The sequence below is a fragment of the Kogia breviceps genome, chromosome 11, assembly GCF_026419965.1.
Source record: "Kogia breviceps isolate mKogBre1 chromosome 11, mKogBre1 haplotype 1, whole genome shotgun sequence".
In the NCBI taxonomy this organism is placed as follows: Eukaryota; Metazoa; Chordata; class Mammalia; order Artiodactyla; family Physeteridae; genus Kogia; species Kogia breviceps.
Genome location: NC_081320.1, coordinates 97,563,583 through 97,576,314, shown reverse-complemented (window position 1 = coordinate 97,576,314; position 12,732 = coordinate 97,563,583). Strand labels below are relative to the sequence as shown.

Genomic DNA, 12,732 nt, shown 5'->3' with positions numbered 1-12,732 from the left:
TCCTCCCCACAGTTTCTTTCTCTAGTTCCTTCCCTAGCTTTTCTCAGGTATTATTTCTTCCACAGCCTTCTAGAACGAAAGAGAACAAGCAACAGGCTTTTTCCTTGTGGCTCCTCCCAGGCCCTGGATCCACCTCCATCACAGGTTAGTGACCGTCTATCATCCAGATACTTACTGTCCACAGATGTCAAGCACCTTCCTCAACTAATTTATATTCTATTTCACAACGTGGTCTCCATTTGTCTAGAAAGCTTCCCAATCCATGCTGCTATTCCACTAGCATGAGCGACCTCGTCCTTCCCCACGCCCTTTGTCACCATTATGTTGGTTCCCTACATTCTCTTCCTCAGAGTCCTCTGTTGAATCCATCCTTCTCTGGCTACTACAACTTCTTCTGTTCTCCTCAGCTTTCATGGCTCCCTAACATCAACCTGCCTCTTCCCGTATTAGAACCTCCATCAAATTAGTATTCACATCCAACACTAAGGAAAGAAAACTAATACGTAAAAAAAAAAAAAAAAAAAAAAAATTCAGTCCACAAGGTGTTCTCCACTTTTTACTTCACAAACATCTCTCTTAAAGACAATGACCCACAAATTAACAAATGAAATTCTCAGTTCTCACCCACTCACTTCCTGTGGCTTCTATAGCACAATCTTATCGTGATTTTGAATCTCCTCTTCTGCCTCAGGTCTACTTCTTCCTTTTCTAGATCCCCTTCCTACATATGGCACAAAAGCTACGTATTGAGCTCACTATATAGTAAGGCAGTGAGCTGGATACTTTGGGGGATATGAGGATGATAGACAAAACAGTCCATGGCCTTAACTAAGTTACAATGTAACAGAAGGAGACTGGATAAACATGCACAATCATAAAACAAACTAGAATGTGACACACGCTGTAAGGGAAGTTTGACCTCAGCTTTCATCTTTCTTTCAAACTGATGATCTTAGTCACTCCCGTGCAGCTCTCATCTGTTGGTAACTAACTGTGAAATTCCTATCACCAGCCTTGATTTCTTGCCCAAATTCAAGCCCTATCGGTCACGGCCTCCTGAACATCTTAGCCTTCAAACCAAACACATCTAAACTGAATTTCATCATCTTATTTCTCCACCTGAACTCCATTTCTTATCCCCAAACACGTGAGGAGGAAGAAATATCATCAGTGGTATTTCAGCCACACACAAAATTTCTGAAAATGCAGAGACGACATCAGCACACCCTGCCACTACGCTGAAGATAAACAGAGACTGGCGAGGGGCCAGGTAAAAACAACATTAATCTTTATTCTTAACTTTTTTTTATGTAATCCTTTATGAAGAGCCAGGTTCAAGACGTTTACAAGTTTGTATTCCCAATTCAAGCAAGACAGCACCTTATCCATCCTTTGTAAGTATGTGTGAATGAGTGCACATTCACTCCAAGAACATTCCAGGTATCATGTGTGCTTCTCAGCAAGTATGTGCTGACTCAAGACAAAGCACACACAACAGGGTCCGAGACAGGGTCCTTCAGGGATTTTAACGAGTATGAAACAGTTATTTATAAATGGCGTGTTACAGAATTAACGAGGTCACTGGAACCTTACAGGGCACGCAGTCCAGTGGTTCCCTTTTGCAAATTAGGGGGCCAGTGCCAGAAAGTAGTCAACAGCAGAACGAGAAAAACAGGCACTACAGAAGTTTTCTAGAAAGCTAAGTATATTCAATTTCAACAACTTCTCTTTGACTTTATGCCCTAACTTTTAAGATTAAAATTTTTCTTTATATTTTCTTTCTTTTGTATTAATATGGTATTAATATACGTTAATATATACACCATATATAAATACATTAATGTAGTAATAATAGGTGGGAGGCTTTTTTGTGGTTTTTTAAAATAACGTTTCTTGATAAACTAAAAGGCAAATATATATAAATTCTGTGTTTTTTGTTTAATTGCCTCATGAATAATAAAAAGATAAACTTCAATCTATTGTGGATTAGGAGAGCCCAAATCATATTATATATTCAGAGGGAAAAATTTATATTTCTTAGTTCATACATAAATCAATTCACTTCTTTTCTATGAGGAAATCAATTTGAAGTAGAGAAAGAAACCTGCTTAAATTGTGGACAAACTAAAACCAGGAATCAATCCTACACACAGTATTAAGCAATTCGGAGTTAAATTTATTATGGAAAATATGAACACTCCTCTAAAAGGATTAAGCCAAGGACACATGGCAGAACCCCTCCCCTGCTGGTGAACATGAATGCCAGCCTCCTTTGAGAGTCAATCTCTTCTCCAGCCAATTTTGGATTCTTTCCTCCTGTTTCTCTGAACAAGCTCCACACCTGATGACATCCTCCTTGCGTGGTGGTCAATGCAGCTCGCCATAACTGACCTGAGCCATAGAGGCAACCTCTGAAGCAGCTGCTTTGCTGCATACTGAGCCCGCCCACTCCTCAGCACGCTCTCAGAACAGCCAAGAAGATCTCAAAGCATCCAAATCCCACACAAATAGCCCCAGCAAGTAATCTCTCCCTCCACAAAATAACATCAGACCCCCATTAAACCCACCAGATATACAGCCCTCAAAAAAAAAAACTGCTCTCTACACGGATGTTTTTACCTTATCTACGGCAGATACTTTAGCTCCTTTATCCAGCAGCAGCTCTACTACTTCTATATTTCTCATCTTGGTAGCCTTTATAAGAGGTGTTTCTCCATCCTGTGGGCACAGATAAGAAAGTGTGCCAGATTAATACCTTTACTCCTAAATCTTTAAAGTCACATAAACACACATGTCAAGAATTCAAATATCTGACCAGTCTATACTGAAAATGTTCTCAAGAAAGCATAGTTGGAAAAACTAACAAGTGCTTTTCCTTTCACAACCAATCACTTGTATCAGAATACTTTTATATCACTCAGCAGAGCCAGAGACACGTCCCACTACTCACCAGCCGCTTCTGCCCTCACCACTAACTGTCTTTCCCCAGGTCCCACCGCTGACATCTGGGGCGGCTCCTCCAGAGGCTGCTTCCCGTTCTGACCACCTCACCCAAGCAACCCATCGCCTAGCCTGTCAGTGTCCGGGCAAGCCAGCATCTAGATTTGTCAGATGTTTTTACCAGCGCCTCTGTGCATCTAAGGACCTGTGTATAACAGGGAAACAATCTGATACAAGCAGTATGCCTTTAGGAAAGCTCAAAGGAGTTTACAATTGCTTTCAAAATCAAATTAATAGAAATAAGAAGAGACCACAGTTCAGCACTGAATTAGGAAAAAGCCAAATCTGGTCAGAAGCCACGTGTGGTCACAGTAGCTGACACAAAGGTCTAAAAGAAAAAGAAACAAGATTCCAAGGAGCCACCATCTGCAAAGGAGAATGTACCCCAGGAAAAGGGCACTGAGGTTACCATCACTGGTTTAGAAGATGCTGGTCCAAATCTCTAACGGATGAAACAGGACTGTCTTATCGGTGTTTTCATAAGTTTGCTTTATTCTTTCCTGCCATTTCAATCCAGAACTCCACATATATTTTCCCCACGGACAACTACTACATGTAAAGCCAAATATAATCACTAAAGTCTTATACAGTTTTATACGTTCTACATGATTTGAGTAAAATAGACTAAAAGTGGTTGGCTTGGGGAAGCCATAACCACACACAATGATCTTTTAAAAGGAAATGTGTTCTGCATTCCAAACAACAGGAGCATAAAATAATTCTGGGGAAATGATCTGTCCACAGTTTATGAAGAGCTGATACTGTACTTTCTGATTAAAATAAATTAAGTAATAATTAAAATAAATTACACACTGCATTTTGCTGTGAATATACAACTCCTGAAAGGGTATAAACTTACTCCTCAATTTAATACAGAACATTTCCAGTTAAATCAGTATAATTCTAATATCAAACAACTGTAAAACACTGAAACAAACAAGCAGTACTAGCACCCAGCACTAGGTATTGCTAAGAGAAGAGAGATGTCGTCTATACCTTTGTGCAAATTTCAGTGTCTGGATTGCACTGTAAGATATCTCTCACCATTGTTGCATTTCCTTTCTCAACAGCCCAATACAAGGCAGTTTTATTGTCCTGCATAATAAGAAAATCAACAATCACTTCATATAAGATATAATATTAAAAACTTCTATTTGTAAATATAAAACACTATTAACATCTCTATTAAAGCAGTACTATATCTTATCAAGAAGCAGCATGGTGGAAAATAACATTAATCCTTATTCTATCTTGCATGTACTTGTGAGAAATTCTTTATGAAAGAAGCCTAAGAAAACTTAATATTTCTTGACTGAGAAAGCAGCAACCCCACATAGTTGATAAGGGAAACAACGCTTTTGGAAAGCGAACAGGCTTCAGGGCCCTGCACTGTCGGAAGTCATCAGTACCTGAGCCCTGTATCCTGTGATAAGTCACATAAATATTCTGACTTTTGGCTTTTGGCTTTTCATCTGCCCAATCTTTTCAAAAGATAATGCATAAGAGTGTACTACACAAACATACGCTGCATTGTTTTTTTACCATGTTTATTTAGCTTTCTTAATCACTACACTGCACCTATATACTGACCTTCATCAGATCCTTTAAAATCCTATCTAGTCCAAAAACCAAAAACAGATCCATGTGGACTTTCAATGCAGAGGCAGAGAACCAAAAAACTGACTAAAACATAGGAAAACAAAATTGACAGACACAAAGGAGATCGGTAAAAGTCTAAATAGGTGATCCAGTCACCAACTTTTAGTGATAATGTGATTTTATCCCAAAAGACAGGGAATGGCTCTCTGCCACTGCCACATTAATTTTCCTACACCAAGATTTCCCCAATGCAGTTCCCTTCTTAACACTGTACACTAGCTTCCGGCCTCTCTGGCACTACATCCCTTTCTATTTCTCTATCTCCCATCCCACCCTCCCCACCATCCCGCTGACAACCTGATTTATTCACCAACTAAGGAATACAGTCTTTCACTTTCCCTTCTTCCTAAATTTTCTCATCCCATTATTCCACTATCCTTGCCTGAACTACCAAGCCTTCCTTTTCTCTCCCTATCTAACCTACTTTTTAAACTTAGCTCAAATTCTACCTTCCCTTAAAAGCTCCCCTTAATGCCCACTTTCCCCACCTCAAGACTCTTACATTTGAACCTTTCACTAGGCAATCATATACTATCTTATACCAAAAGTGGCATCACTTTTTATGTTTACATAAAAACATGAGAATAAATATAAACAAAACAAACTAAAATCTTCCTAACTAAAACACGTTTCTTCAGGCAAGGGACCCATGTTAAGACCCTCATGGCATTTGGCATAATATTTATCAGTTTGATTTAAAAGTGGATTTGGATACAAGCTAAATACAAGGAAAAAACTGAGCATAAATGTAGACTCTCCAACCACAAAACAGGCTGTTCAGTACAGATTTCTTTTAATCTAAAGCTCCTGACATATTGGATAACTTCTCAACTTTAGGGAAGCTTTTCCCTAAAATAAATAACCTTCACAGCTCTGTGAGCTGTGACTGTCTTAGGCAAAATCCATAGACACTACCAAGTGGTCCTGGGAAAGGCTAGCAAATGGGGGAAAAGGAGAAGAAAGGTGAGACAACAGGAATAGAAGAACAATATATGGATGAAGGAGACAAAACAGAGGAAAAGCACACACACGAAAGAAAAGGAGTCACACACACTCTGAGCGCCACCAACTGTCTCGGTATCATAAACTACTCATGTCAGAATTGAATATATTGAGACATTAGTAAGGGAGGTGTATTTGAAAAGCATGCGCTTCTTTATGCTTTACTTCTATCTAAATCTAACTTGACATCAATACAGAAATTTCATAATAATGGCAGTGAAACTTAATAATACAGGCATCCATTAAACGTATTAGGATTTATATGGTTGTCTCCATAGGAAAACAGGAAGAATGACATTATGATCAGCCGACATACACAAACAATTATACTAAGATAACAACAGCCCTGTAATCACACACACACCTGTCCTCTAATGTCTATATCAGCATATTTTTGAAGAAGTGCTCGAACAATTTCCACATGACCACCTCTGACAGCGCCAATTAAAACAGTATCTCCACTCTAAAAAGACAAAAAAAAAAGGTGAATTGATGATGAGAACAAAAAACACTGTTTTGAAGTTAAAATTAGTCATGTATTAATTTAACAGATTTTTTTCTGAAAATTTCTTGGAAAAACTTATCTCTAAATAATAGAAAGTTAACTAATATTAATATCTGATATTAATAGCCTTCAGAATAAGGGACAGAAGACTTTATACCTCAAAGTGAGAAGATTTATACCTGAAATTCCAGGACAAAAGTTTAGAAAGATAAGTCACCCAGGACAATAAGCCATTCTATTCGAAGGTAACCCCCCATTACAAATGTAGATTAAATAAAATAACACAGTGGCTGTCAATGAACCAGATGAACATTTGGAAATTACATAATACAAATCCCTTGGAATAATGCTATATGACAAAAGCCATGGATTCTAAAAAGAAGGGAGTTATAAAGCTAGAGCCATCTGTGGGTTTATAACCACATTTAATTAAGGGAGAAGGTTGGTTCCCAGAACAGCATCTATACTCTATCAGTTGGCATTACAGGCCAACAGTGCACAAGACTGACTCACTCCCCACTACAAGGCTTAGATGAAGTTCACTACCTCATAAGGACATCTCTGCCCTGAAATTATACCCACCAAGCAATAATCATTATTAATTATATCTTCCCCTAGTTCAAATACTGTAAATGGCCTTTTTTTTTTTTTTAACTGCTGAATTACAAATCAGTTGAATGAGTTTGGGTTGGGTGATTCCATGAGCTACAGCTCATCTCAATCCTAAGTGGGCCCCAGTGGGCTCTATATCAAGATGCAGGTCCTCGAGGATTATTAAGTCTAGCACCATGATGTAGTACCTTAACTACTACATTAAAAGTGTAAATAAACCCATGGCAGACACATTTTAGTTGAGAATATTAGCATTAATGTGGGTTCAGACTAGTAAATTAATAAAAGGTTATAAATATTTCATTGCTTACGATGTGCCATGCACTGTTCTAGGCACGAGGAAATAAGACAGACAAGGTCCCAGCTCTGAATTTACAGCCTAGAGGAGACTAACAGACAACATACAATAAACACAAACAAGAAATCAGATAAATGTAACGCAAATAAAATATAGTGATGTGTTAGAAAGTGACTGGGTAGCTACTTTGGCCTGGGTAGTCTTGAGAAATCGGGACTAATGTGCAGGATTTGGTGCTTTAACAACAGGACAGGTGCTGGTACCACTTACTGAGAGGGAGAAGACTGAGGGAAAAGCAGGTGTGGGATGAAACCAACAAAACACCTGTTTTGCTGTAAGTTAAGAAGCCCATTAGACATTCAAGTGGACAGTTCAAGTGGAGTTGCACAGACAAGCGTAGACGTCCGAGAAGAGGTGAGAGCAAGAGATCCCGACTTGAAAATTCTAGGCGGAAAAGGGTGGGAGACTTGAAGCCTTGGAACAATGAGTAACACCAGCCATGAACAACACCTACAGTTAGGACGGTTTCAAGATCACGTTTTCAATAACAGCATTATTTCTAAAAAATTTAAAAGAACACCCTTCACAAAGATTGGACAGGTTTTAACTTATTAGTTCTAAAGGCAGAAATAAAACATCTTAAATGTGTGTCATGCAGGAAGAATCTTGAAAGGTGGTGAGAAGTTAAGGTAACCTTCCATCAGTGTCACCACTGAAAGACAAATTCTAAATAGATAACCTACCCTATCAGGTATGTTCACATATGTTCCAGCATCAAGCAGATCCTGTACAATTTCTGTATGTCCCTCCTTTGATGCAATCATCAAAGCTGTATTTCCATCCTTATCGGTTAAATTTACATTTGGATTCCTCTTCAAAATTTCTTTTACTGACTGTGTGTAGCCTCCTTTTACTGCCACAATAAGTGCAGTCATTGAATTCTACAAATCAAACAACGCCCAAGAGATTAGTACTTTCAAAAACATATAATTTATTCTATAGTCAACAAACTGATGTTTTCAAATAGATGGCCTATTATTAACAGTTATTTCTGATAATAAAATGCCAATATAAATAACCAGAAACAGACCAAAAGTGGCCAGAAGCATATTTTCCATTTTTGAAGATACATTAATTCTCTTCAGTAGATAGGACTGTTACGACATTCAATTCTTTAAATGATAATCCAAAATTGGAGTCATTTACAATGAACAAACCCTCTCACTAAAGTATTGACATATAAAATAGCTGACAGGATGATTCAACATTAAACACATTCTAAGTTAAATAATCCAAAGTAAGAATCAATCAGACTTCAAAGAATTGTCTATAATAAAATCTATATGAAAAACTGAAGTAAAACAATGAATTAATAAGCTATCGAATATTTCAATAAAAGTATAACATATTCCTCTGTTTTCCACAGTGATCTAGAAACCACATTTTCAAAACTGTCTTATTTTTAGTGGTTCTTTTAAAAACCGCACATTTAATTGATAACAAAATCACATAAGAGAAGAATCTGACTCATTACAAAAGAAATATTAAAATTTATTCTTGAGACTTTGATCTAGTTTGAGATACCATGCAATTTCCTTATAGAAATATTTCAGTTATTATATCAGCCCCCAGAACTAAGCCATAATTCTCTCAATATTAAAATAGCATAGCCTTTTCAGATTCCTCAGCAGTCAATAATCATAGTGACAAGCCACTCATCCACTTGATAAACTGTCCAGAAAGGAGGCAAGTGAAAGGTATGACTTCCATGGCTGGGTAAGAATCATGCTCTATCTCCGCACACCACTAAAATATTATATACCCCTTGAAGGTCATCAATTAGTAGCTTCTGTCAACAGGGACAATAGGAGGATCTGGTTGGTATTATGCCAGGAAGTCACTTTTGATGATTTAGAATTCACTTTTGTTACACTGCAGCCAGAGATTTGGTAGCAACTCTTCTCAGAATCCTTTATGATCCATCTCACACAATAACAATAATTATATTAACAGAAGTCTGTATTGTTTCTTGTGCATAAATGTCATCTCCTTTACCTATATTCTTATAAGCTCAAGAGAAGAGCGATATGATAGGCTTCTCCAGTATCCCCCAGCACGTCTGGCACAGGGCTGGGTGGACAGCGGGTACTCAATAAGGAATTCATAACTGCTAGACTGTAAGATATACTGAACGAAGTTTTAAGCTATATAGGTTCTGACCACTGATTTTTGATATTTTTAAATCTGTCTATTAGAGAAAACAAGTCACAGATTAAAATATCAAAAAATTATGATATTATTTCAAAATTTTAAAGAAAAGGTATTTTAACAGAATAGAAACTCTTTCCACAATAGTAATTCAAACAATTTGATTTGGGGAGTATTTTAATTTATACTAAGGTTACTAAAAGATATTCCATGTAGTTTTAGCCTCCCCAAATTTACGTGCGTTAGCAGTAAATCCTTAAAAGCACATATCTGTAATACATAATACCTAATAATATAATATATTTACCAGGATAACAGAAGATGTTTGTTTTTCTAAGTATTGTTTAGAAACTATAGGGAAATTTTTCTAGGTATATACTAAGGTAAAAGTATTCTCTCTCTTAAAACTAAAAACATCTCTCTACTACCATTAGTTAAAATAGAAAAGATACTTACAGCTCCTTCTTGATCAACATCAGCTCCCATAGCCAATAAATGTTTTACGCATTCCAAATGACCCTTTCGTGCAGCCCAAACCAACGGGGTGGTTCCATACTATTAAAGAAATAATAAATTTAAAATTATTACCTAAGGTATATTAAAAGAAACTAGCTCTCACCATGAATTTTGATAAAAATCATACTTTAAGTATTTTTAGATTATGGTTTATACCAATCATAATTTTAATCCTAGATAAATCATATTTTCCCCATACTACTCCTCCTGAATAGATGATTAACTATTGCATGAAATATATTTTAATTAACTTTAACAATCAGTGACAATTTTTCCATCATAATGTCATACAGCCTCTAATTTCCAACACGCTTTCTTTGCTTCCCATATCTTGTGAAATATAAAGTCCAACAGTATGAAATAGTAACAACCAAGTGTCAAATACAGTTCGAAATAGTTTACACGAGCTAACGTGTGTAATCCTTACCAGAAGAATAAGTACAAATCACAATATCACATTTTAACAGATGAGCAAACAAGGCCCTGAGAAGTTAATTACAGGTTCGAAGTCACAAAGCTACTAAGAGGTAGAGCAAGACCCATGAACCCAACAAGCCTGGCTTCAGTCTGTGCTCTTCACCACCACCCCAGATCGGCCTCTGTACCTGACAAAATAAACGTCCGTCTAGAAACTGCACTCAAAAGCACCTTCTGTTGGAATGTGATTCAAAGGACATGAGAGAATATAAACCATGCATAAAAGCAAGGCTTTATCTTTGGGGAGATTCATAAGGCAATGAAGAGACACAAGAATACTCACAGTGACATTTAACTACATGGGAGACTGCAGATTGAAATGAACGTTTAAAGAATACCTACTTTTTATAACAGCCTTGACCAGCAGAACTTTTGTGCACTGATGCAGGTATGGACAGTGAACACTGATGACAGAAGAACGGGCATCTAAGTTGACTGGGTAAGTTAAGGAGACTTAACAGAGAAGCTAACACCTCAACTGAGCCTTGAGAAAATAAATAGGAGTTCATCAGGCAGAGGAGGTCATAACATTCCTAGCAGAGGGAACAGGATAAACAAAGACACGCACTTCACAGAAATTCATAAAAGTTCACAGAATGGGGCTTCCCTGGTGGTGCAGTGGTTAAGAATCCGCCTGACAATGCAGGGGACACGGGTTCGAGCCCTGGTCCGGGAAGATCCCACATGCCGCGGAGCAACTAAGCCCATGCGCCCCAACTACTGAGCCTGCGCTCTAGAGTCCGCGAGCCACAACTACTGAGTAGTAGTGCCTCAACTACTGAGCCTGCACACCACACTACTGAAGCCCACGTGCCTAGAGCCCACACTCCGCAACGAGAAGCCACCACAATGAGAAGCCCGCGCACCGCAACGAAGAGTAGCCCCTGCTCGCCGCCACTAGAGAAAGCCCGCGCACAGCAACGAAGTCCCAACGCAGCCAAAAATAAATAAGTAAATAAATAAATGAAAAAAGTTCACAGAATGATAGACAATCTTCTGTATCCAAAAGCTTAGTGTACATGGAGACGAATGGCAAGAAGTGAACCTGGGAAGAAAGACTGGGGCCCAACTGAAAAGTCTGAGCTTTGCCCTGAAACCACAGAAGCTATCAAAGCTCTCCAAAAGCAAGAAAGAATGAAATAATGAAATAAATATTTATCAAATATTTGGGGTATTAAGGATTTTTTAAAATGAACAGAACCGAATCCTGGGGAGCTTTCTGGAGCGTTCTGGAGCCGAGTGTGAGGGATGAACAGGAGCTAAAGCAGACGAGGGTGAGAGCGCACTCCGCGCTGCGCAAGGGCGCCTGCAAGATGCGGAGGGCTCGGAACAGAGGGGCTCGGGAACCCGCATCATTTGAGAGTTGAGCAAAGGTGGTTTGGGGTAGAGAGAGCAGGAGAAAGGGTAGAGAGGGAGGCAAGGGTTATCTTTATACATCGTAACAGGGATTGGTGTCTTAGGATTGTAAGTATGAGAGAGAAAGAACAAGACTTAAATTTTAGAAGATCATCTGGCAACAATACAGAGAAGGCAGACAGGACCCACAGTAGAAAGAAGAGCTACAACAGAAAATAATGAAGATTGGGAATCAACCCTATCTATTTTCCTGAGAATGATGAATGTGATCCAAAAGACAATGGAAGGACACTTAGCACGTATTTAATACCTAGAAGGAACCCACCTATGAGATGTGTGTCTTTATAAAATATATTAATAAATATAAACATAAGATACATCAGAGCCGCCGCATGAGATCATATGAAAATCCTTGTAAGGTAGACACACTGAGTGGACAAAATATGAACTAGAACCCGGAAAGATCCTGCTGACCTACCTTATCGGAGCAGTTGACTTTAGCACCATTTTGCAGTAAAAGTTGCACTATATCTGCATGGCCTCTCCCTGCTGCCCAGATGATTGGGTAAACACTGTACTGCTGGGAGGTAGGTACACAGGGAGGGAGGGAGGGAAAGAAAGTCTTTTAGGTGGATATTTACAGCACACATTTGCTAAGAAGAGGAAACAACAAAGGGAGCAATATGAAGTAGTATTTTACAAAATCAAGTTACAGACCATTCTCCATTTTAAAAACACACAATACTCAAAGTACATAACTGAGAACTGAGATGCACTCAACTGTAAATAAATATATATTATGAACACATCTATTTTTATAGATTCAACACACAATGTAATTATCTAACCAACAGGTAAGACTAATAAGAATATAAAACCTTTCTTTATAATCCGGCCATTAACTTGAATAAAACCATTTCCTTTTTTTCAGCTGTACTGAGGTATAACTGACAAATAAAATTGTAAGACATTTAAAGTGCATGTAATGATTTGACATACATATACATCGTGAAAGGAATCCCCCATCAATAAAACAATGTCTTAATCCGCAGTCTGAGATCAAGTCTCAAGCAAAGTACAATAGTAATGCATGTGTTAC

General features: G+C 38.1%; 1 protein-coding gene across 21 annotated transcripts in view; it reads right to left on the bottom strand.

Moving 5' to 3' along the window:
* Window positions 1–12,732, bottom strand: part of KIDINS220 (kinase D interacting substrate 220) — a 98,609-nt gene that overhangs the window by 66,234 nt on the left and 19,643 nt on the right. For 12 of the 21 annotated variants that reach the window (XM_059078425.2, XM_067008198.1, XM_059078430.2 and 9 more), the window contains 6 exons: window positions 12,112–12,213; window positions 9,741–9,839; window positions 7,820–8,017; window positions 6,026–6,124; window positions 3,997–4,095; window positions 2,620–2,718 (listed from right to left, as the gene is read on the bottom strand). In XM_059078425.2, the coding sequence (XP_058934408.1) occupies window positions 2,620–2,718; window positions 3,997–4,095; window positions 6,026–6,124; window positions 7,820–8,017; window positions 9,741–9,839; window positions 12,112–12,213 (696 nt within the window). The remainder of the gene's footprint in view (window positions 1–2,619; window positions 2,719–3,996; window positions 4,096–6,025; window positions 6,125–7,819; window positions 8,018–9,740; window positions 9,840–12,111; window positions 12,214–12,732) is intronic. The other 9 variants (XM_067008194.1, XM_067008207.1, XM_059078431.2 and 6 more) reach the window with 1 other exon arrangement.